Raw genomic sequence first — 26,376 nt, forward strand, 5'->3', positions numbered from 1 at the left:
CTTCAACACCATGTCCATTATATGATACAATAAAATCAGTACTAGTATCAAATCAGTAGGTTTTCAGTTTTACCTTACCACTCAAAGATGTGCTTGTGTGTGGGAGAGAGAGAGAAAGTGGATGAGCCTTAAGCCTCTTATTTCCACTTGGACTAGGCATAGACAGGCTTATGAAACAGTGGCTTTAAAACATTCAACTTATACACTTAAAATCGGGGGCTTAGATTTGTGACTCAACACGAGAGGAGTCTGATCTGCTCCCACATTTTATCCTGCGTCAGCCGCAAACCGAACTCAGTGATCATTTCAGTCGCAAGCAAATGTGCCATCGCCCGGATGCATGTGTGTCACTCACAGCATCCAGTCCCCCCACGCCAGCACGTCCCCCTCTCACCCTCCTCCCTGTCCCGAGATCCGCTGCTTTGGTTTAGACGGGGGAAATCCTTAACTGAATTGCGTCATAAATACGTCAATAAACTCTCATTCACTGACGACCAGGTACCACGGTAGCCGCCATATTCGCATCTATGGCAGGGTAGCGGTGCTCTCGGCGAGCGTATGGTCCAGTCATCAACATCAGCTATTCCCCGCACCGACCCCTCGATCCTGTCCTGATACCGGTCCGCAGCTACACTGCTTGCATTTGATCACCAAAGCAGAGCAACCGGACTTCCACAGAGGGGAAGGCATGCAACGTGGAGCGGGGGTCTAGGTGGACTAGGATGCCTTAGACTTAAAGAGGATTCCTGGCACAAGATGGAGGTAAACAGCGTTAGTAGTGAGGTGAGTTGATACATTCGTCTTTGGCACATTAATAAGCTTAGCATTGTGTCTGGTTCGTGCCTTCCCGTTAAGTTAGCTTGACCCGCGGGGCTGGGTAGAGCTTAAATCCGCGTCACGACCCGCAGCGCACCGTGATGCATGCTAACACGCCAGCTAATGCTAACAGCTGGTTAGATGTTTATTTTTGTTGCATTGCCGGTGTTTATTAGTTTGATAGTTGGCCGCACGGTCCTTCACCAGCGCTCGTTATTCCGCAAAGAGGACGGGCTGTTTATCCATCCAATGACACATGGCATCGTGTTGACTTTTATTGTTATTTACACTTCTCAGGAGGAGTTTGCTTCAAAGCTAGCTTAGCGTACGTAGCATTAGCATGTAGTTAGCTTTCAGGCTGACAGCTCGCAGGCTTGAAACTTGGGAGACAAGTTTTTTGCTCGACCTCTTTCTTCTAGTTAACGAAGACCTGGTAAAATCACTTAATGTATGTATTCAAGAAAGGTTAAATATGTCCATAGTTTACCTGTTAAATTCAGTCAGACGTCTCTACAACTCAGGGCTGGTTTGTGAGCAACAACTAGTGATGCTGTTGTTAGCTAGCGTTAGTTAGGTTTTAGGTTTTTACGCTACCTAATAACTTAAATTTCGATAAACTTTTCATTTACGTAGTTGGCAGCATATTGATACATGAGGGGGTGAATGTTGTCGCTACAAAGTCCCTTTCAGTTAAATCTAACGTGCTGTAAACTCATGTTCATTACAGCCTAATTTCTCAGACCTTTAGTGAAATCAGTGGTACTTTTTGAAAGACTTCTTGAAATGCTGCCTTGTGACAACAGTGGAGAAGTTGTTTGCTTTTGCACGGGTCTCATGATGAGATGCTTTTCCATGTGCAGCTAAGCCAACCTGGCATCCTAACCTCTCCATCTCTGACTGGGATTCTTTGCAGTCTTTAACACCTACAGTCCCAACTGTGTGTGTGGCTGCTGTGGTCGAGTTAAAAGCCAACAGAAAGCTATTGTAACACACACATCTGACCCTAGTGTTTTGTTTTTTGTTTTTTGTTGAACCAAACTCTCCCCAAGTCATAGTTATATGGAACTGTGCCACAGGTTTGTTTTTTATTATTATTTTTTTTAAGTTTCTCATATTAAGGGCTGCCGTTTATGTTGACACAAGAATAACCTACCCTACCTTGTTCTCAATATAAGAGTGCTTAGAAAGGTTAGAACCTCTCTCTCCATATATAAACTCTGTAAGCTACTATTCATTGAATGCTGTGCCTCTGAAAGCTGCCAAGAAAACAGAAATGCAGAAGTAAACATCAGAGTAGCTACCTAACCTCGGCTGGTGGCAGTGCTGGTTACTTAATGTGCTTTGTATCGTTTTTTTTTTTATTATTATTTTTGAAGGTGAAACTTAGTATGGCATCAGTAGATTGTGAGATGGTGTTGTTTATGGCTGTCAGACAGCTTTTTCAAATGACTGAAAAAGGCTCGCCAGGTTGTGCTGCAAGTGTAGGTTGCACCCTGTTACAAGGCGTGATAAGCCACAGCAAAGGTGGGAGTGAAAATGTATGTGTGAATTATGACACAGGCCCATGCCCTGGCTTTGGCTATCCTGGATGTTATTCTTCACACATGTACCCAGGCTTGCATTTTGACATTGCTTACTTGAATGTCTTCAGTGATTCGAGCGTTCATGTTGTTAAGATTATCCTATAGCTCTAAGGTATTGGAAATTGTTTGGCTGGCTTCTGTTGTGTGGATGTACGTGAGTGTATGTTGGTGGCTCCACCCACTGAGTGGGCTTGCGTAGTGCTATGACTCATCCCCTCTCTTCAGAGGCTTGATGGAATTCAACACACACAAACACACTGGACTGAATACATGATGTAGGCTGAGATTCTGCGCCAAATTGAAATATGCAGCCCTGGTTAATGTTATAGTGGTCAGTCTATTGTCTGCTTTACTTCCAGATGCTCAGATGCTCTGCTGATAATATTACCACAGCATGTGGGTATTTAAATAAACAAGAGAGAGGAATAAAACAGGCTGCACAATGTAACCCGCAGGAGAACAAAACATGCTTACATTGGTTACATAAAGAAAGCATCTTTTTGCCACCACCAGCTAAAAGCCATAAAAGAACCAGGCTCTAGTCTACCCTCAAGAGACTGCAGCCCTAGCAAACATCAGTCTCTGAGAGCCAGTCAGACATGTTGTTTTTGCCCTGGCTGGGGATTAGGATAGAATGCTAATAATGAGGGGCTTTATCGGGATAGGATGAGAGCTGGGCAGCTGGACAGGCTTAGACTATGGACTCCATACTTTTGACACCAAATAGCGCTTCAACTGGACAAGTAAAATGCTTTGTTATTGCATATGAGTCATCGATTACATCTGTTGAATGTTCCATCATACATGTGGGCGTGTGGGAGCTGCAGTCATAGTCCTGCTCAGCTGAAAACAAGGATGAACAAGCTTTCTGAAAGTGTTTACTTTTGCCGCCTCCTCTGATGGAATTTGTTGGTTTGGCTACAGATCAATGGACATCAGATCATGGACGAGCCCATGGAGGAGGGAGAGTCTTTCTCACACTGTGTAAGTAATAATGGACTTGAGGTCTTGGAGCGTGTGTGTTAATGTACAATGACATACCTATGTCTCTCTCTCTCTCTCTCTCTCTCACTCATACTGATACTGTTTGCGTAGGATGATGGGACATATAAGGAGATTCCTATCACCCATCATGTAAAAGAGGGCTGTGAGAAAGCTGATCCATCTCAGTTTGAACTACTCAAAGTCCTCGGCCAGGGCTCTTTTGGCAAGGTGAAGAAACCGAGCAGACAAAGCCAATTCATCGTGAACTCTGTTTGTAGGTGTTTCTGTGTTTCTAAACTTCTCTTCTCTCAGGTATTTCTTGTCAGGAAGATCGTGGGTCCAGATGGTGGTCAGTTATATGCAATGAAAGTTCTAAAAAAGGCATCTTTGAAAGGTACTGCAATGTTGTCATCTTTTTACATACACACCAAAAACACTACTGTTTTGTCCTTGGTGTGAAATTTCACTCTAATGCTGTCCCTTCCTGTTTCATCAGTCAGGGACAGAGTTCGCACTAAGATGGAAAGAGACATTTTAGTGGAAGTAAATCATCCCTTCATAGTGAAATTGCACTACGGTAAGTGAAACAGTCGTATTTACACAGTACACAGACCACTGCACAATGGAAAGAAGAACTCTTGAAGCATTTGGAATGAGCTGGCTTTATCTATTCACTGATTAAAAAATATGATTTTATCGTTTTTTTTTTTATAGTGCCAAGCAGGGCTGGGCGATAAACCGATTTTGTCGATCAACTCAACTGTGTAGTTCACATCGACTTGTTTGAATGAAAATTGGTTTTCTCTTTAACATCTGCCGACGTTCCCGTCTGGGCTCAGCCCCTCCCCCCGTACGTTTGTCATATTAGAGATACACAAACAACAAGGCAGTGAGCAGGGAAGAACTCGTTCCCAATAAAGGCACAGTGTCATCCGTAATTTGGAATTGCTTTGGTTTTGCGGTGTCAGACGCAGAACAAAGAACACCATGCTGTAAAGTGTGTTTGAAGTCTGTTGCTAGCAAAGGTAGCAGTATGACCAATTTACTGCAGCACCTCAAACAGAGGCATGCTGCAGAGTGGGAGAGATGTTGTGCCCTACAAAATGGATAAGACCGCGGCAGCACGAGCACACCTGCCAGGGGAAAAAAAAAAATCGCATTTAAGTCGTAAATCTGGATTTTGTTTTGTTTTGTTTTTTTTAGGCCATATCGCCCAGCCCTAGTGCCAAATATAGGTAAACACAACATGCTTATGCTATTAACACACAAACAGTTCTAATCTTTCATTATTGAACACACCTATTAAACATTCTTAGTGCTGGTGGAAACCCTTGGTTTCAATAAGATAAGGTATACTTCATTGTGCACACAGAGAAGATTGTATTGGTCTTCATGTTGCTTCCTGCATTACATCATCATTGTTAAATTGTACATATAAGGAAAACATCAACAAAAAAATCCAGCCGTATGATTTAAATAATATATCGCATAAACCCTATGAAATCAGCACATTTTAAACTCCGATCAATACGACTGTTCGGTTTACGTTGTGGGACAGAATGTAAGAATTCATATTTTGAATATGGAGTGCAGGATGGATCATAAGTTATGGTCCTTGCCTGCCAAAAGCTCAATCAAGCACTTACTTTAGCAGATCACACCTGCACAGGTCAGGTGAATTCTGGACCATTCTTCCACACAGAAAAGGTAGGAACAAGGGAATACAGAAATATCAACTCATAGATGTTCTGCCCTTGGAGGAGAAAAGAAGAAAAGATGTAAGAATAGTGTTATGCATAGGGAGGTATATATCAGGAGGTAGAGCAGGTCGACCACGAACCAGAGGGTTAGTGGTTCAATCCTTGGCTTCCACAGGCCAAAGTATATCCGAAGTTCAGTATGAATGTGTAAGCAAGTGGGTGAATGGGCAAATAGTGTAAAAGCCCTTTGAGTACACTTGAGTGTAGAAAAGTGCTATACAAGTATAAGACTGATGAACTGATATCTACGTTCACTGAAATCACCTTCAAGTCAGCAGGTCTTTTAAATCTTCTGAGATGTCTCTTTTTCAGAGCATGATTCACATCAGCAGGGGCTTCCTGTGAGCAGCTAACTCAAAATGTTTGAATGTTTTTTAGGAATCAAAGTAGCACTGACACAGACTTCTAATCTGATTTCATAGATTGGACCCCAGGTTTTCTATCTCCTGATTCCAATTTGCGTTGTTGAATGCTTGAGGGATGTATTCACTATGGACCACAACAGTGCAATGTTTTGTGTGGTACTGTATGAAACCGATTTTGTTTAATTGTGCCTTAGATGACAATCTGACCTTGTTTTAAGACAAATATGTACATACATGTAGTAAATTCCAAAGGGTTCCCTTACTTTTTCACACTGTATGATCATACTGTACAGATTACATTACTAGTTGAGGTTGAAGTAGAGCTGAGATGCTTATGTGCATGTTCATGTTCCAGTCAGAACATCTTCATCACTTCTCAGAATATTTTTGGTGTTTTCTGCACAGCTAAATAAATGACAGTTTGCTGCTCAATGTCACATATCAGTTTGTAACAGGATGGTCAAAAAACTCATTATAACATGGGAGCAAGCTAATATTTACCTTTCATTATACCACTATGGTAAATCTTTTAATCTCGGCAAGCTGTTGTTAAGTGAGATTCAGTGTTTACATGCGCCACCCTGTAACCCAAACATCTGAGTATCTCTTTGAAATCACAATGTAATTAACTTGTAGATAAATGATTTGGTTCTTTTCTTCCCAGCCTTCCAGACCGAAGGGAAACTGTATTTAATACTGGACTTTCTCAGGGGAGGGGATGTATTCACTCGTTTATCCAAAGAGGTAAGCTGACATTCTGCTGCTTTACTTCTTAGTATGCTTGAAGTTTATTTGCACCCTTTTCCCATCTGTTAACATTTTATGTCCGAAGAGTACAACATGTTCTTTTTATTTAAAAATGTTAATATTTTTATTTTTACGTCAAATGTTTTAAACATATATCTGAAAAGCCCTGAGAAGGAGGTTTGCCAAAACGTTGTGTTATAAAACCCTTAGGAACTGTTAAAGTGACAGCTACAAATGGAACAAGTGTGAGTTTAGCATTTTTTTTTTTTTTTTTTTTTAAAAGAGCATAACTATTTCCAAGTCATTTGTCTTTCATGTTTCCTATTTGCTTTTTATTCAAATGATGACTTTAATTCCACATGGAAACACCGGTGCTTTTCTTGGAATCCTTACTCGCTGTTAGATTATCAGTTTGTTGACAGCTAGAGGCCCAAATCAGCTCTTTTCAAATGCTTTCAGTCAACTCAGACAATATGTCATTGTTCTCTAGATAGACCTTGTGTTGAAAGCATGTCTCAGAACCAAAGCTGCCAGCAGTGTCAAATCAACAGCTTGCTTGATCATGTAACCTATCTGAAATGTGGATGTTGTGACAATAATAATACTCCGTTTTCTCTTTGTGGTTACTGAAGCTTAATATTGAAGCTGTTTGTGTGTGCGTGTGTGTGTGTGCGTGTGTGCGTGTGCGTGCGTGTGCACGCGTGTGTGTGTGTGTGTGTGTGTGTGTTTTTTATATATATATATATATATATATTTGCTGTTGTATTTCTCTCCTCTGAGTTCAGATAGTAAATGTGTCCAGTTCTTATCAGGTTATGTTTACAGAGGAAGATGTGAAATTCTACCTTGCAGAGCTGGCCCTGGCCCTCGACCATCTGCACAACCTGGGCATAGTTTACAGAGATCTCAAGCCAGAGAAGTATGAATCCTAGACCTCACCTTCACCTTTTGACCTTTCACTGTCTAACTCAACATCACCCTGCCAATACAGAAAGGACCTGCGCAGCTGTAATTTACTTTTGGTTCATTATATAAACATCAGTTCTAACATGTGCTGACTAATGCACCATAGTGTGCTCCAGTTGATTCCTAACATTAGGTCAGAGCTTATTGGGAAGTGTTGAGATTTTACTGTGTGCACAGCTTGAAAATAAAATTATCATGTTACATAAATTTATGTGTTAGTGGAAAAATTGACATAGTTTTGCAATTTGATCTGAGGGGAGATGCAAGCTAGTGGAATACGTTTTAGGTTTTCAAGAAAATTAATTCTATAAAGAACATTTCTTGAAGCCAGTCAATTTTGTTTTAGGTTTTGGCTGTGATCTGAGTAGGGATATTGAATGTTATGCCTTCCCTTTCTAATTTTGTGTATCATGTCATATCTGCGAGCATTTTCACACACTCACACACACACACAGGGCACACAGTTATGAGGTATCACCTTCCTCACCATCTGAATGAGTTCACAGTTTTTGGTCAGATGTGCCCAATGTGGCTTTCATTGAAATACTCTGATCTGTCAATTAAATTAATTAATCTGTCAATTAAAAGTTCCAAATTGTTCCAGTTTGACAACAGAGTAGAATTAAGATGGGACGAGATGAATTAAGCACAGGACAACTTAAATACTGTCATGAAGTATTGTTAACTTGTCATAAAGAGTTTTTTGTAAAGCTGACTTCTGTTGTAAAACCATTCCTGTCTTTCAGCATCTTACTTGATGAAGCTGGTCACATTAAGTTAACAGGTATGTTTTTGACTTAATGCTAAATTAATGTAATGCACATGTCATAATTTTTAACTGTAGAGAAGAATTGGATTGTCAAACGCAGCCTGTAATTAAGTGTACCACATTTTTTTTTCTTACTCATAGACTGACTCTCTCCAGGTTTGCCAGCATGTACAGCAATTATAATTCTAAACACTATAATTATATGCAGTATCTTAACATTTTGACATTATTCTGTTGTGTCCTTTGTACAGACTTTGGCTTGAGTAAAGAGTCAGTAGATGCTGATAAGAAGGCTTATTCCTTCTGTGGTACGGTGGAGTATATGGCCCCTGAGGTGGTCAACAGGAGAGGACACACACAAAGTGCAGACTGGTGGTCTCTGGGAGTACTTATGGTACACAAGCTTAACACAAACCTATTTGCTTTGACATTTATATGAACTAAAAAAATTCATGTAGACTCTGTTGCCTTTTTTCCCCACTGTGTTTACAGTTTGAGATGCTAACAGGGACATTACCATTCCAAGGGAAAGACCGCAATGAGACCATGAACATGATTCTCAAGTGAGTGTTTATGTGCAGCCTGATCTCGACATGATATATGATTTGAGTTTTAAAAGTCTTCATATATACAGCAAGTGATTGCTTGTCATCTGTCGCTCTTTTCTCCCCTCCAGAGCTAAGCTGGGAATGCCTCAGTTCCTAAGTTTGGAAGCCCAGAGTTTGCTGAGAATGCTGTTTAAACGCAACCCTGCTAACAGACTAGGTAAAGTGTGTGTGTGCGTGTGTGTATGCGTGCGCGTCTAACATACCTGTTAGAATAAAGGAAAGTGAGGTGTGTTGATTCTTACATTGCAACACTTGCTTAGCTTGAGCCTGTTAACATTTTGGAATCCACTTTAATTACATGCTGAAAACAACTGAGAGAAAAATGTGTGTTAATCCTCTGAAAACAATAAAAAAGAAGCGTGCCAGGTTAAACAAACCAGTGTGATCTGTGTGTTTAGGGGCTGGACCTGATGGAGTGGAGGAGATCAAACGCCATGCTTTCTTTTCCACCATCGACTGGAATGTAAGCATGCACGCATTCACTCACTCACACACACACACACACACTCACACCCACACCCCTCATTTCTCACAGATCCACACATGCACACTCATATAAAACTCTCCCAGCTTCTATTGAGGTATCACACCTAACAAACAGTTGGCTTGGTGACTACTGGCCATCACTCTTACCCACACTGTCTGTGTCTGTGTCTGTGTCTGTGTCTGTGTCTGTGTCTGTGTCTGTGTCTGTGTCTGTGTCTGTGTCTGTGTCTGTGTCTGTGTCTGTGTCTGTGTCTGTGTCTGTGTCTGTGTCTGTGTCTGTGTCTGTGTCTGTGTCTGTGTCTGTGTCTGTGTCTGTGTCTGTGTCTGTGTCTGTGTCTGGGCAGAGGGCCAGGTCTCACTGTGTGTACACCAATATCCCTGCATGAGTGTTTAAGAGCCAGCAGGATGCTATTGGCTGGACCAAGCTGTAGAGGGTTAATCTGGGAGGGGTCTTGGCTTCTCTTCCTGATATGTTCACTCTCTCCAAATTGCTTGTGGTATAGTTTGCTTTCTAACATGTATGTGTGTTTTCTGCGTGTGTGTACCTGCATTTTCTTTAGAAACTGTACAGGAGAGAGCTGCAGCCCCCATTCAAGCCAGCAGCAGGTAAACCAGATGATACGTTCTGCTTTGACCCCGAGTTCACTGCTAAAACGCCTAAAGGTAAATCTACACCTACACAAACACGTTCTATTCACACGCTTTTCAGCTTAAAAGCAACGGCCACTCCTGCAGCCATGGAAACTGCTAATGACTACTGACTACTACACTGAAATTTAGTGGGTGTTTGTATGTATATCTGTCTATATTATGAATTATCTTTGTATGTTTAGACTCCCCAGGTATCCCACCCAGTGCTAATGCCCATCAGCTCTTCAAAGGCTTCAGTTTTGTTGCTCCAACCCCTATGGATGAGAACAAGAGCTCCCCACTGGTCAGCATACTCCCTATAGTTCAGGTGAGCACACATTTTCTCTGATTTGTTTGTGCCCTGTATTGCTATTTACGGAGTGAATTCAGTATTACCCTATTAACTAATATCTTAGAGTCACACACAAATGTATTTTTTTCACTTTTCATCTTTTGTGTTAAGCTCAGTCAGTGAAAAAATGTTAAAGAATGAATCCTGTTGTCTCCATTAGAGGACTTAAACCATTTTGCAATAGGACACTGATTAGAGGGGCAGCATGGTGGCTGAGTGGTTAGCACTGTTGCCTCACAGCAAGAAGGTCGTGGGTTCGCATCCCGGCCTTTCTGTGTGGAGTTTGCATGTTCTCCCTGTGCTTGCGTGGGTTTACTCCGGGTACTCCGGTTTCCTCCCACAGTCCAAAAAACATGCATGTTAGGTTGATTGGTGACTCTAAAATTGCCCGTAGGAGTGAGTGTGAGTGTGTGAGGTTGTCTGTCTTTGTGTGTCTATATGTGGCCCTGCGACAGACTGGTGACCTGTCCAGGGTGTACCCCTGCCTTCCACCCGAGAGAGAGCTGGGATAGGCTCCAGCAGATCCCCGTGACCCTGAACCAGGAAAAGCGGGTATAGAAGATGGATGGATGGACACTGATTAGAAGTGTATTCATCGTTACTGTGGATGCTTAGATTTCACATTGCAGGCAGCCTTCGCAAAAGCTAATTGAGCCACTGTTGACAGGGAGATAACACTCTAGTTAGCACATCTGTAAATGTGACTGAACAATTATCACAACATTGTAGTTGTTACAATCCATGTAGTGCTTCTCTGGTGCTGAAAAACACATTCCTTCTTGAGTCTACTGGTAGCCAGTGTCCTGAAGAACCAATAGATTTTTTTTCTTAGCTTATATTCTGCAAAGGCTGACAGTTTTTGTTCAATGATGGGAAATTTAGATAATCTGCATGATAGCAGAAATATAGAAAAATAATTAGATGCAAAATAGTCACAATTATCGACTGTCTTCTTAAACTTTCAATGCGAATGGAAACGCACACTTTCACACCTGCAACTGTTAATTTGACAGCACTTTGCTGTTTTGCAGTCTGTGAACAGGGAGCCAGATACAACATTGGCAGTAAAACTGTTCTGACAGTTTGACTGCTAAACATGTAGTAACATTACCACTCAAGTTCCACTGTTTGTATATTTGTGAATAAACATGTTAAATTGAGCTGTTGTGAGCTCAAAATGCCAGGATGATCTGACATGCAACACACTTAAGGACTTAAGGTCTAACCAAGGATTGTGGCGACATTGTGGGAATTTGTGAATAATCACAGCACATGAAAATAATTGTTAGGCATGGCTTGGGAGGTACTTAAAACCTATACAAAACATATCTAATTATTGTTACAGAATGTAACATGTCAGCTAATGTCTTCTCTCTTTTACAGATGCACGGGAACTCAGCCAAGTTCTCTGATCTGTACGAGCTGCAGGAGGACATTGGAGTTGGCTCTTACTCCATTTGTAAACGCTGTGTACACCGAGTCACTGCCATGGACTATGCTGTGAAGGTAGCCAGATACACAAACAGCAGCTGCTTATTAAATTAAATTTGATTTATAAATTAAAACTTGTCTGCTCAAATCAAATAAACAATACTTGCACTGACAGTCCACATGTGGTGAACTTGTTTGTTTTATTTAAATTAAAATCTACAGTAACGTTATATTCTACACAGATAAGAATCCAATTTGAAGACTACAATAGGTACCCTTTAAAAAGCAGTGATTTTTAAATGTTAGTGAGCTTAAAGATTAAATTAAAATTGTTTTTGGTAAAATGAACGCACACTTTACATATATGCATCTGTAATGTGGCTGTATGGAGGATGATTCAAACCTTGATGTGTGAAATTGCTTGAGTAGTGGTTTTTACGTAAAAGTGGTTAGTGATGCCAGTACACCAGCAGAGGGCAGCTCAACTTAAACTTCTGAAGGTATATTGGAGAGGCTTCTCAAAACTTTGTTAGGGCAATGGTTTACTGTTTTAATTTTTTTTAATTTTTATTTCATTTCTGAGACAGCTTAGATTTTTAAGTACATTTGACCTGTCAAGATATACTCTACAACTACTGTTGTCTGTTTTCACATGTTTCAGATTATAGACAAAAGCAAGAGGGACCCCTCTGAGGAGATTGAAATCCTGATGCGATATGGACAGCATCCAAACATCATCACTCTGAAAGATGTCAGTATAATTTCTGTGTGAGCTTTTTAGGATAGTAAGAGAGTCTGTCAACATACTGACAGACCGTGTGTGTCTGTGTGTGTCTGTCAGGTGTATGATGAGGGCAGGTACGTATACCTGGTGACAGAGCTGATGAAGGGAGGGGAGCTGCTGGATAAGATCCTTAGGCAGAAGTTTTTCTCTGAGAGAGAGGCCAGTGCTGTGCTCTACACCATTACCAAGACTGTTGACTACCTCCACTGCCAAGGGGTGAGGAAGCACGCTTGTACAGATACAAGCATAAATGAAATTCAGATCATTCTTTTGTTTTTCTAATATTGTCTTCTGTTCTCCACAGGTGGTACACCGAGACCTGAAGCCCAGTAACATCCTGTATATGGATGACTCGGGAAATCCCGACTCCATCAGGATCTGTGACTTTGGATTTGCCAAGCAGCTTCGGGGAGGCAATGGCCTCCTACTCACGCCCTGTTACACTGCTAACTTTGTGGCACCAGAGGTAAGAGAGAGGAGGCAAAGGCACCAAAGAGTCTGAAAATATGTAGAAACTGGTTTGTAGAAAATATGTGTGGCACCTAGACACCTACGAGGTGATGCAACAGTACAATGGAAATAAAGTGGACAAAGAATGAAAAGTTGCATGTAATCAAATGTAGTGGCATTGTTAATAATGAGTCTCTAATGACGAGTCTTTCTCCAAGGTACTAATGCGGCAAGGTTATGATGCAGCCTGTGACATATGGAGTCTTGGAGTTCTACTATATACCATGCTGGCAGGGTAAGACTACAATCAGGGACAACAGCAATGTACAACAGCACTTATGTCACAGGCTTTGCCTATTAGGTGACATTAAAAGTTTGGCATGTAATACGTGTTTTATGTGTAATATGTGTTTTCTTGACTCATGTTTTTTATCTCCCCATCAGGTACACACCATTTGCCAATGGGCCAAATGATACACCAGAGGAAATCCTTCTCCGAATAGGTTCTGGAAAGTTTTCTTTGACAGGAGGTAACTGGGATACTGTATCAGACTCCTCAAAGGTAAATACAGTGACTGTGAAAACAGCTTTTCACTGGTTGGTGCTTCTGAAGCCTATTTTCAAAGTCCAAAGCTTTTATTATGTGCATTGTTATATTTATGCATTACTTTACTTCTTTAGGCCAGGTGAGAGGGGACAGGGAGACGAAATTCAAAATGATCCAAATGTTTCAGAACATTATAAAGCTGTTCATTACGGCCTCAGACTTGTGCAGCTATTAACAGGCTGGATTAAGAGAGAGAAGAACACTTCTTTTCCTCACCTGCATTTCTCACTCTTCCAGGACCTGTTGTCCCATATGCTTCATGTGGACCCTCACCAGCGATACACAGCAGAACAGGTTCTAAAACATTCCTGGATCACCTGCAGAGATACTCTACCACACTTCCAGCTCACACGCCATGATGCACCACACCTTGTCAAAGTAAGTATACATCCCTTTAAGTAACAGACAGACACTCGGGACCTTTTGTTACCATGAAGTAGAATTTAAAGATGAGTTGCAGCACATGTGAACCTTCATGAGATTTTGATGGTTTCTCAAGTCTAGAAGGTCTTTACATATGGTTTTAAAGATTTAAGGCCATAAAAGTCTTATTTTTAAACAGGAAAGGTCACATGTTTTGACATGATTCAGACTAATGAGAAATCACATCAACTTGACAGGTTTAATGTTCCAAAATATGAGAAAACCTGTTGTTCTGATTGAGCCAAGTCTATTTTTTTTGCATCTTATGTAGATGTTTGGCAGAGTGCTGCAAAGACTTGCACCTGTCCAACCATTAGGCGAAGTCACATATGATTATGTCAAATGATTATGTCAATGACTTGTTGCAATGTCCAGTGGTGCACTCCAGTTGATTGCAGAGACTGTCAGATAGTCTTTGCATTTGAAGAAAGATTACCAGATTTTGTGTGCAAACATACAAAACAACCCCAGTGATGTCATTAGCACATTTAGAAAACATGACAATATTGATGATTTTCTAATTCTGAATAATGAATCCACTCTATGGTCTAGACATTTCTAAGGCCATAGCATATATAACTTCTGATATAATGTAATGTGCTGGTTGAAGGATTAGTCTTGCAACAGGACTGATGTCCCTGATCCTCACGTGGACTCTTCATTGGCACTGCAGTGGAGCTGCTCAGTGCCAGCAGGTTTCACTGTGGTTGTATTTGGCAGCTTCAAGGTGTGAACTGTGCAACTGCGTGAATGTAATCAGGGTGTTCCTGTGAAAGAGGTTTCCTCACAGTGAAATCATCCTGAATAAATAAAGGTTAAAAAATAATATTTGATTTATAAATTGTGGTAGTTTATATGTAAATTTGCAAATTTCTTAATATCATTATACAGTAATTAGATAGCTCTGGTGTGTGTGTGTGTTTATTATGTTGTGGAAAGGGCCATAAATTGTCTTTGTTCAAGTCTGAAAAATATCTTAAAAAGCATTATATACAATATTTTATATATGAGACAAGAATATTTAACACAAATAAAAGGGACAGTGCCAGTATAAAGACATCAGCATTCATTCATCAGTCGTGAACTGGTGGTTTTCAGAAACTCTGTACTTAAATCATAAAATCATGTGGACCATATTAACATGACCACACTCGAACACAAAAAAATCACAAGGAAAAACAGCACAGAGCGGTTGTCCTTGTCCTCCATTACTCCACATCGTGGAAATTAGTCAGTTATTGTTAGATCTCCTACCTCCTCCTTCCTGGTCAGCATCCTTACCTTCTCCCTTAGGTTTCTCCTGATGTGTGTGCTGAAGCACTCTCAAATTGCTGAACTCCCTACCCAGTCATGCGGAGAGAGGCCAGCCACTCTGCACAGTAATCTGCTTCTATCTGTGATCTTGTTCTTTCTGAAACAGCCCAAAGCCTGTTATCATAGGTGAGGTTTGGAACAAAGATCAACAGTAAATTGAGAGCTTCACTTTGCAGAGTTCTCTCTTCACCACCTAAACTACAGGGAGTCCTGTGTAGCCTCTGCAGATTTATCTATAATCCCCATTGGTGCCATCACAGAAAATTGTGGTTCATGTAATGCAATATATAAGCAGACAAGGAAGACTTATGTGTTAATTCCAGCTTTGGCTGAAAATTAGTTCCCAGCCATAGAAATACAGCATCTCTGTGTTATACTTGCCTTATGAACTCCAGAAGAACCTGTGTTTTTCAAGGCAGAGCTTCAACAACATGTTGAAAAGATCTTGGCCCATGGTACAAGTTTTCATGCAGTGAACAGCCTGTTCCTCCTCACCCCCACACTCCTTTGTTATTTCTGAGGTCTGGTGTCTGTGAAAACCATCAGCATAAACAAGACCGCTGCCTGGAATCAAGTTTAACACCAGTGTTGTTTTACTGTGCTTACCATTAAAGGACAATAGTGACATCCATGAGCTCTATACATAATTATAGTGTTATTGAAAGATTTCCAGCGTCATACCACCTCACCACCAGTCTGTACGGTTCACATCAGGCAGAGTTGATGGGTCAGTGGTTTCACGCTGGTTACATTCAGTTTTGCCTTCTACACATTGTGTTTCCACTCTTCAGTCTTAGTTCTGTTGCTGATGACTGTACATTCATCATGTTGCTCTTAGTCATGAATCTCACTGCTGTCGGAGATCTATTCTTGCTTTTCTCTCTCCCACATTCAAGGTCTGACAAATAGTTTATACTGAACAGCCCCACTCAACACCACAGCCATTACCAGCTGCTATTTGCGTACCTGTGAGCTTTCCTATGTTAGACTCCATTCCTGGAACTCTTACCAGTCAAGCACTTTGTCTATCAGTACTTCTGCTAATTACATCAAGCAGGTATCTTGCTAAAAATACAGCGTTTACTGACCTTTTGTCTTGCATGGTTGTGTACTAAATTCATTTGGGTTATGTTGTGTTGATCAAACAAGATATTTAACTATGTCACTTTAGCTTTTAGGCTTTTGGAGTGATGTGTTGTTGAAGCTTTGGGGCTTTCTCTCTATTTATGAAAAAAGAGTCAAAGCTTTGCAACTTTAAACAAAGCAAGTACAGTGACATCTGGTGGCTGATTTAAAAACTGACACTGAAACTTGACAACGCCTCACTGATTTTAGTTTGTAATTAAAAGTTGGAAAAGCCTGCATGTTATTATTAAATCTGTAATCTATAACATGTTACTACTTGATAAACCAAAAATTTAAATATGTTGTCCAGAAAATGTTTTGCTGCTGAATAAATGTGTTAAGTTGTTTTTACATATCTATGGTAAACTGTGCAGCATAAATGTATTTACAGTAACAAACCAACACTTGGTTTCATGCATTAGTACAGAACTGGTCTATCCAGTCACACAAGGAACATAATGCAGTTTTCTGTTCACGGCAGCTAAACCAGCATCAACGAGCTGCTGGAGTGTGATGTTCAGTTTAGACTTTAAAGCCAAGTGTCCATTTTGTTTTGTTTTTTTTCCCAGGGAGCCATGGCTGCCACTTACTCAGCACTGAGCCAGAAGACAAGTCAGCCAGTGTTGGAGCCTGTGGCAGCCTCCAGTCTAGCCCAGAGACGCAGCATGAAGAAACTCACCTCAACAGACATGTAGACACATACCACACGCCCTCCAGTTTTGACCTCACTCTGTCGAACTCTCACAGGCAAACAGACGCGCGCACACACACGCAGACCGTAGTTCTGGCCAGTTGATCTGCTGTCTCCCTTTTTAATCTATTTATTTGCCACCCCCCAACATATGCACTCACACCCACCTCACATGTGCGCACGCACACTGGACGAGGCTACGTTGTGAAGAAGTCAGCTGAGGAAGAGGGAAAACTCACATAACTGTTACTGCTGGGGAGACAGACTTGTATTTATTTCCACAGCTTTCATATGCACTTGCCCTCCTCGCCTTTCATTCTTTCTTCTTCGTGTGAGAAAGAAACGCACCAGCTGATGTTCTCCTTCACTGTGATTGGCTGATTTAAAGCTGCTTCAGTAAACTGTGCCCCCCCCTCCCCCACTGCTCTTCATCTGCACTCTGCCATCCTACTCTTCAGTTCTCGCTCCTTCCCTCGTTTGTTTTCTCTCTCTTTAATGTCTTCAAAGTGAACTTATGGTTTATGTCTGAGAGTGTTGGCATGATGATATTGACTGAGGGCCATTGTCAGACTGTTTCCTCGCTTAAGAACAAAAAGATTTGGTTCTACTAGTGGTGGATTTTAAAAACTCTCTCAGGATCAAAATCATCTAACAGCACTTTTGGTAACATAAATGCATGTGTGGACACAACCTGTACTTCTTTCCCTTACAATTCCCTGTCTGACTCATGTTACTTTGTGATGTTAACAGTGTATCAAAGGAGGTAAAATAAGCTGCAGATGGACAAAAGATAATGTCTAGATTTTGAAGGTTAAACAGTGTGGTGAGAATAACAGACATTGTAGTTTGCAAAAAATATAAATATATATATATATAATGAAGATGAAGAACATGTGGGGGAGCTGTAGGGATTTCTCTGGGGGGGATGGGACGCACACCGTCAAACCAGAGAGGCTGAATTTAAAAAAAAAAAAAAAAAAAAAATTTTCCATGGATATCTCTTCAAAAAGACATTGTGGAAATTGTATGATATTGTATTTATTTCATTTAATTTTTAAAATTCTATTTTTCTTTCAAGTTCTGTATATATTGACATTAAAGATCATTATTGACATGCATTCAGCGTGGTTTGATCGCTCACAAAAATGCACCCCACTCTTCTGTCACTCAGTAGAGACAACTGGGCAAGTCATCAGTAAAATTTCTTAAAGCAGGAATGTTTAAGTTGCAGTTACATGTTGACGTCGAGTTTCAATGAATTTTTGTACGTAGGTTTGTTTGACTTTCTGATTGAAACAATTAACTGACATGCTGAAACAACAGTAGCAAAAGAAAAAATTATAAGACCAGCAAATGGCTTAGTAGTCTCTGTAAGCTAGAGTGACTTCAGGAAGTAGTAAAACCCCTTCGTGTATTGCATGCGTTGATACAAAAGTGTCATATACTTGAAGGCGGCACTTTTTCTTAGAAGTTTTGCATTTAAAAGAAAATCAAAAACAAATCTTTTGCAAAAGTATTCAGGGCCCTTGCTGTGTCCTGTTTGCTTCATCTCAGCAGCTCTCCATCTGACAGACCTTTGTGGTAGAGCAGCTAGATGAGTAACCTTGAGTAAAAGATATTTTTTGTCAAACTTTTAAAAGAGTGAGACTATGAGGCAAAAACTGAACTCTGGACAGAATAAAAATTTGCAAATAGTGAATTCAATCTCTGTGATGGACTGGTGACCTGTCCAGGGTGGACCCCTGCGTTTCACCCAAAGAGAGCTGGGACAGGCTCCAGCAGATCCCTGTGTCCCTAAATAGGAATAAGTGGGTATAGATGATGGATGGATGGATGGATGTATTCAAACTCAGGAAATTAAACCTGCAGTAACTGACTTTTCTGGGGCACAACAAGAAATACAGCACTACTTCCTTGGAAATGTGCTTTTTTTTTTACATTTATTTTGGTGAAATAGAATTACAGCCACATCCCTGGTGCTCTCATTTCTCTTTGTCTCCTCCCTTTAGAAATCCAAATGATTTGCAAATTATATTAGCCACCACTAGGTGGTAACACTCTCCAGTCCATGAGACGCATGCTGAACGCACAGTGTGCCTCTGAGGGTCTGTACCCTCCACTGATGTAAATGATCAGTCTCACCTGCTTCCATTTTGTCTGCCCCCCACTCCCTGCAGAATATAAGGTCCAGTAACCAGTGGTGTGCCAGGGCGACTCTGCGTGTGTGCGTGTGTCTGTGTGTGTGTCTCAGAGCTGTCATGACCAGACAACAGGGGATGGAGATCCAGGCAGGGAAAGCAGATGGATTGAGGCACGAGGACTGCTCCCATCAATGCACACACACTCTGGCCTATGGACCAGCTGTTGTCCCTTTTTTTTTTTTTTTTTTTTTTTTTTTTTGTAACTGCTGAAGCTGACTGCTTGTCCTCCTCTTCCTCCCTCTCTCTCTCTCTCTCTCCTGGATTAGATGCATTTTGCAGTCAGCCTGGGAGCAGAGAGGTAAACAGTGGGGCTAATTGCTTTGACATACTGCTCTTTGTTTTGGCCTCCTGGTGCTAATCAACCACTCAGCTAATAAGTCTGCCTGGCAAAGGAAACACAACTGTGTTTAGGCTGGGAGGAAGTAGAATGGGACAGGGGTCTGTCACATTGACTTATACTGTATAATAAACCGCAGCAGTCATATTTGCAGTCTACATTCGCTCATCATCCAGAGTTCCCACAGTGCTGCCGTGTCTGGATAGTGCCCCGCTCAGGTGTGAATCTATTTATCCTCATCAACGAGCATCTCCCCAAAGTCAGCCAATTAACACGCTGCTCCTAATGAAGCCATTAGCTGTCAGATGAGGTAGAGGCAGCGCTTGTCATTGGTCCACTGTGTGTATATGTATGCATGTGTGTGTATCGACTCTTGCTGCTAATAAAAGCAAGAGAATTAATGGAGTGAGTGTGTGTGATAATGACTTAATGTGGAACAAGCAGGATGAGCAGTGATCAGCCCTCTGTCTCAAATGAAGATATCAGACACAGTGATTTACTCTTCAATGCCATGAACGGTGCCGTTCAGACAGCGCACACGCATGTGTGTGTGTTACACGGCAATATAAACAGAGCATGCTACTTTGCTCTGTGGTTTTTGAAATAAGACCTCTTAATTGCACATTCACATCCACGTGCGACCACCTGACATCAGATCAAAGTTTGCAAACTGTAGACATCACTCTGTGTTAATAGGTGTCTTAATAGAGCTATCACACTGCACAACATTAATATGGTTTTAATTGTCAAAGTAATTGCAAAGACATGAATGACACAGCCTCAACAGAGGGGAACAATAACATCAGAGAGGCAGCTGTTCTACTGACACCATTTTTTACATGTAATTGTTTGTGACTGAAGGTAAAAAAATGGACATAGCAGGTTAGAGGGTGGAACTAAGGGGGTGGAAAAAATCAATTTTAAAAACTGAATTTCTGTATTTTACTAGCAGCAATAAATGATTACACTGTTTTTCTGTTCATGACGATTCTTACGGTCTTTAAATTAGGATTCCTGGATGTGATGTATGACTTACACCACCTCACCCTCTGCCCATTGAGCTGCGGTGTAGCTGCCCAGCCCTGTCAAGGTATGCCAGAGCTGAGGAAGGGAAATTGATTTTAAGTTACCTGGTTAATCGTTTTCAGATTCTTCCGTCTTCTCTCTTCTTCTTCAACAGTAGATCCCCTCCCCTCCTCGTCCACCCTGCATTCGTCTTTCCCGACTCTCCAGCTACATCTAGAATTGATTTGGAGCTAGCTGTCCTCCTATGCACTGCCACCATCAGCAGTGGTCTTGTTCCCTCCACTGATCAGTCAGAAGTAAGAGGTGATTGTCAGTGGGCAGCCACATCACAGTAACAATGTGATGAATCGGTCTGTAAATTCCCACTGCAACAAGTGTGACAAGCACTGCCAAAAAAAAAAAAAAAATGTGTTTTTTCAATCCAAAACATGCAATTTGTGGTGAGAATCACCAAAAATATGTCAGTCACAAGCGCATAAAAGCCTTGTTTAGTCCCTCAGGCCAAGAAAGAATCCAGGAAACAACCATTTCTTAACCCTGAAGTGTCACTGCTGGGAGGATTTGCTTTTCAGGACTCTGATATCCTTTGTCTTCAGAGGTGCTCTGAGACTAACCATATTGCCCAACTATGGTGAAGGCTGGTAATTGACTTTTATCTGCACATAACAAAATATCAGTGCTGCAGTAGTCAGCAGTAGTTACTGCAGATTGTTAATAGCACATCGCTGTCAGAATATACTGTAACTTTAGTTTTGAACAGTAGCTTTTGTATATAGGATGCTATCCCCAAACCACAGGAAAATATCTTGTCAGTTTTTGAGAATTCTCGCAGATATCTTATTAGAAGTTAGATTTTACACAACGTGAAACACACATGATGAAACACTATCTTCAAAAATACACCACTATCTGAAGTAATAGTATGTATATCTCATCTTTTGTTCATCAGTGAAAAAGGGTTAGAGGTTTTTTTCTTGTAATTTCCAAGATTGTGCATATCTTATTGTTTTGCTCATTTCAAGACTTTACTTACTTTCACCTAAAGGTCTAATGTAGAATAAGTTACAGGATAGTGTTTACTGACCAGCACCAGTGTTGCAATTACACAAAGCATAATTTTGCTTTTTTCTTGTGAATTACTGCAGTTTTCGGTGTTTCAAGCAAGGATGCCATTTTTTATGGTTGAACACATAGTGCATACAGTATACAGTCGATTATGGGGTAAGTTACTCTTTTGTTTTCTGGAGTCACAAGTCATAAAGCTTGGGAACCACTGCTGTAAGACATTTATGTTCTAAAAGAACAAGCACTATGAAGCCAAGGATCAGACCTATAGTGTAAAAGTAAACATATGACCTTGCAGTTATATTTTGGTGGAGGTGAGACTTGGTAGGAGATGGAGCGCTGTAGCAAGGATCCTTTAATAGGCTACACTTTAGGCAAAGGAAGAGACAGAATCTGTAAAGTATAAAAGTCATGTGGCTCACTAACAGCCGATATTCATTATTCCCATCTTTGACTCCTCTCATGTGGGTTTGTGTTTCGTTCCCGTCTGTGTTTTCTGGATGGCAACACGGCCCTGTGCTTTCTTCCTGTCTAATTAAAGAGAAATGTGATGTCGAGTGTCCTCTCTATGACCTTGCACCGTGGCAGTTTTACTGCAAACACTACATCTGTGCCTCATAAACTTTGTTCCTCTTTCTCTGAAAATTTCTACTGACCTTCAGATTTTCAAAACGCTTGGGAAAAATAATAGTATATGATAAAAGATTTGGAAAACAATTTATTTAGAAGAATTTGGGGACCAGTGTTGAGGATTGTTTTTGCCAGTCTTTGAAATGGGATACACAGCGGACTCAAAGACAACAGAAGGTTTGAGGTGAGATGCAATTATGAAAAAAAAAAAAAAAAAAATGGCGTGAGTCAGCCAGCCTCATTACTTCATGTTGTAAACAACTTCTGATCATCCTCCAAACTGCTGCTGCACAAGTCACTACTTCTGTTTCTCCACTGTCACTGTCCTGTCTGATGATCAGCCCCATACTCACTTAGGATCTGAGTCATACACTCACTTATCTGCCTTGAGTGTAAAGCAGAGTCATCCAGCCTCAAGCATTTTAGAAAAATAATTACCCAAAGTTCAGGATTGAATATGTCTGAAAGATGCTCTTATCTTGCACCTGTTATATTTTTCTCACAATTTCCCAAGTCAGTCGTTTCCCCACTAATAGTTATGGAGGTGTCAGTTACTCTTTAAAGACATATTTGAATGGTGCTTGTAAAGGCTTTTATGCTGGAGCTCCACACTGAAACAGTGGTGGAAGAAGCTCAAGGATACTGCAGTGCTGCTCTGGACCTTGGCTTGTGCTGCCTGTTTGCTCGACTGCTGGCTGCTCTTCTTCCATTCAGGGTCATTTTTTCCCCCCCCAGAAATCAGGGATTATTGCAAACTAGAATAGATGGATGGAATCAATCAGCCATGGTTTTACTTTTCTCTTCTTCTACATAACCGCCCCGTTTCACCTCCACCCTAACACCCTTTTCTCCGTCTCCCTCTCCCTCTTTCTGTCTCCCCCACCCCCTCTCAGGGCTGCAGACTGAGGAGATGCATAAATTCAGACGCATTAGTATTCCAGTCAGGTTCTCTATTTCATGGCAAGGCCTAGCACCCTTCCGCCTCTCCTCTCCTCTCCTCTCCTCTCCCTCCTTCACTCTCACTCTCCAGTTCTATTTTTTAATCATTTCAGCAGCGCTGCATCTATAGGCCTACTTATTTCCAAACATCTCTAAATTATTTTTAGGCATTATGTTTTTTTTTTTTTAGAATATAGCCATATTTTGCCCTTGCATGGCGAATTATACGCAGCTGTAGTCTTTGAAATGAGATTCATCTGCTTCTGATTGTGTGTGTCTGAGAGTGTGTGCGTCTGAGTGTGTGTGTCATTGTGTTTAGCTGTCAGGCCCAGCGGCCCAGGCGATAAATCACGCATGTCTGATTGAGGAGGGCAGAGGGCCCGGACAATAACATTTCAGTGGAACTGTTGGAGAAAGTGTCTCAGTTTGCTGTGATCCATAGAGCCTGCAGACCAGCAGCCAAGGTCCTGTTGAACCACTGGATATTTTACAGCTGTTAGTGAAAAAGTTGCTTTTTGACATGACAATAGAGCCGAGTGGAAGTTAGGTTTTACTAGTTGTTTGGTTGCACTTGTGTTTATAAACATGTAAATGGACAACTGTTCTTTTAAGCTAGTCAAGATTAGGTTCTACAAAATTTTACATTCCAGTTATAACTGTCACTTTAATAATAATTATAATAATAATAATGATAATAATAATATTAATAATAATGATGATAATAATAATACATTTGCATCATTTGTCTTCTAAATCATCCTTCATTTATCAGAAGTTGGATTCTGTTTTGGGACAGTGAGCAGTTGTACCAAGAAATTGTTTATTACAACATACATAGTTTATTTCAAAACATAATACAAGCTTTATACTGAAAATAAATAATTACTTGAGCTGTCATCGAAATTTGGAATAAAACCGCCGAAACAGTTCGATCTTACTGAAAATATTGTTTGTCTGTCTGTTTGTTTTTTACATTGCTAATTAAGTGCATGGATAACTAAGATCATTTGTTTAAATTAATGACTTCAAAAGGGTAATATATAAAACTGTACAATATTCGAAAAAATACTTAAGAAATAAACCAAATAACAGGAGTATTTAAGATTATAAAATTTTTGATACTGAACGTACAATAAAATTATAGGCAGGTGTGTAGCGTCAGTCAACCCCTTCTTTCTATTCTCGGCTCTGTTTCAGAGTCCACACAGTTTATATGGTCGAAGATGATTGAACTCAAATAAATGGGTTTATAAATAGCAGGAACTGATGTGTGGCTTTCAGAAGCTACAGGCCATAAGGGAGGAAGATAATGGAAAAACCCCTCCAAGTGCTATCATGTTGGTAGCAATGCCTCTACGAATGAAATGAGGGCCTATGTTTGCATATGCAAAAATAATTACAGATCTGCTACGTTACAAAATAATGAGTGTAAATACGCTGAGAACTTAAGCATCGTAGAAGCCCGAGGGAAGCGTGAGGTGGACTGTAAAACGGCCCCTGATGCTGCAACAAATCAATTAAGAAAAGTGATATTATTATTTGTTTCAGCCAACTGATCACACAACGGGAGCAGGAGTGTGCGGAGGAAAAGCCCAAACAAAACAAAACACAGCAGCAGTCCCACCCTATCGTTATTATCGAGGAGATGAGAAATGGTGACACAAAACCAAAGGCGCTGGCGGGTTATTAGGCACATTTTGTATTTATATCCGTAATGTAGAAAATAATTTGGCGGGCTCCGAAAAGTGAAATGTGACGTTTGATATGCCGCTATAGAATAATGCCCTCATGACAGTTAGAAAATGACGAAGGCTGAACAGGTATCTCTGTTATTGTTTCAGTGCTGGAGTCTGTACCGGGGCAGGCAGGGCGGCTGGAAGGTGCCACCGCGCGCCCCTGCGCTCGGGAGTTTGTGCCGGGGGATTCCGCCCGGTGCTTCGGTCAGAGATCGTGGCACGAGGAGGCGTCTCCTGCGCTCCCGCTGTGAGAATAGGGTCCCTCGTGTGGCGGCGGCTCTCCCGGCGGCGTCATGCGCTTCTCCTTCTGTCTCCGGTTGCAGAACCACACGCGCACCACCTCCTTCTCCAGCTGCAGCGTGTCCGCCAGCGAAGAGATCTCCTGCGCGGAGGGTTTGGGACACTTGAGAAAGTGCGTCTCCAGTACCCCCTTCACGCTGACCTCGATGGACGTCCTCTTCTTCCTCTTCCTCCCCTGAGCTGCTATCTTGTCTATACTGCTAGAGCTGCCTGTGGACGAGTCTGCCTCCTCCAGCCACTTGTTCAGCAGCGGCTTTAGTTTGCACATGTTTTTAAAGCTCAGCTGCAGAGCCTCGAACCTGCAGATGGTGGTTTGGGAAAAGACGTTACCGTACAGCGTGCCCAGAGCCAAACCCACGTCCGCCTGCGTAAAGCCCAGCTTGATCCTCCGCTGCTTGAACTGCTTGGCAAAGTGCTCCAGCTCGTCCGAAGTCGGTGTCTCCTCGTCGGAGTGGTCGTGGCAGTGGTGCCCTCCGAGGTCGCTGTGCTCTGGGCTGAGTGTGTCCCTGAGGCCCGGGTGCATGCCTTGGCCCTGTGGGTTGGGTGGAGGCGTGAGGCCACCGTGGTCCAGCATGCCGTTGACAGTGAAGCCCGTCTGGGAGTAGATGTTGATCTGCTGCCCACTGGTGATGGAGGAGTTGTGGGACACCGGAGTTCCCCACGCTCCCGGGTGGTTGCCATGGTTGTTGTGATGAGGGGAGTGATGCGCTACGTGCGGGGAGCGGTGATGGATGATGCCGAGTTGCAGGTCCTCTCGGCCTGGTTTGACGTCCTGTTGCTCCATGGAGGCCGACCAGGGGCTGCCCTCCGACAGGCTGCTCGCCCACTGGTGCCCGAGGGGGTGTCCGTTGCTCTGGACGCTCTGCAGGTAATCACTCTGGAGGAGTTTCTGGTGTCCTCTGTAGGGGCTAGCAGGCTGCATGGCCTGGCTGTCCGGATGGATCATGGGACTGGAGCTGAGCAGGGTGTAGGGGCTGGAGGCAGCTGTGGCCATGCTGGCTGCTGAACCCCACTAGTGTTACTGAAGGGAGGCAGCAGCTCAGCCTCTGACATCTCCCTCTCTCTGGAGTCTCGGGAGCAGCCTGGCACTGATTGACAGCTTCCACCACCACTCACAGAGCGACGCAGACTCAGTAACGACGCGTTTCCACCAATGACGACGCAGGCACCAAAACCTCCGCCTCTGGAATCAGAGCTGCGGGTGGGAAAGGGTTATACTAGTCGAACCGGAAGTGAGACGGAGTGCTGGTC

At 41.9% G+C, this 26,376-nt stretch overlaps 2 protein-coding genes across 2 annotated transcripts; one reads left to right on the plus strand and one right to left on the minus strand.

The window, feature by feature from the left end:
- Window positions 1-428: 428 nt before the first annotated feature.
- On the plus strand, window positions 429-18,009 carry rps6kal (ribosomal protein S6 kinase a, like). The gene is made up of 22 exons (XM_026330206.2): window positions 429-783; window positions 3,324-3,383; window positions 3,495-3,611; window positions 3,696-3,777; window positions 3,880-3,960; window positions 6,173-6,252; window positions 7,068-7,174; window positions 7,968-8,005; window positions 8,242-8,384; window positions 8,483-8,553; window positions 8,667-8,755; window positions 8,997-9,061; window positions 9,645-9,747; window positions 9,918-10,042; window positions 11,450-11,572; window positions 12,159-12,248; window positions 12,339-12,497; window positions 12,586-12,747; window positions 12,950-13,026; window positions 13,176-13,293; window positions 13,576-13,716; window positions 16,770-18,009. The coding sequence occupies exons 1-22, from the start codon at window positions 757-759 to the stop codon at window positions 16,893-16,895; spliced, it is 2,184 nt and encodes a 727-aa protein (XP_026185991.1). The 5' UTR covers window positions 429-756; the 3' UTR covers window positions 16,896-18,009.
- A 5,896-nt stretch (window positions 18,010-23,905) lies between these two features.
- On the minus strand, window positions 23,906-26,286 carry LOC113144408 (POU domain, class 3, transcription factor 4). Its single transcript, XM_026330462.1, has one exon. It carries the CDS (start codon window positions 26,117-26,119, stop codon window positions 25,031-25,033), a length of 1,089 nt encoding a protein of 362 aa, XP_026186247.1. The 5' UTR covers window positions 26,120-26,286; the 3' UTR covers window positions 23,906-25,030.
- Window positions 26,287-26,376: the final 90 nt, after the last annotated feature.

The sequence above is a fragment of the Mastacembelus armatus genome, chromosome 10, assembly GCF_900324485.2.
Source record: "Mastacembelus armatus chromosome 10, fMasArm1.2, whole genome shotgun sequence".
In the NCBI taxonomy this organism is placed as follows: Eukaryota; Metazoa; Chordata; class Actinopteri; order Synbranchiformes; family Mastacembelidae; genus Mastacembelus; species Mastacembelus armatus.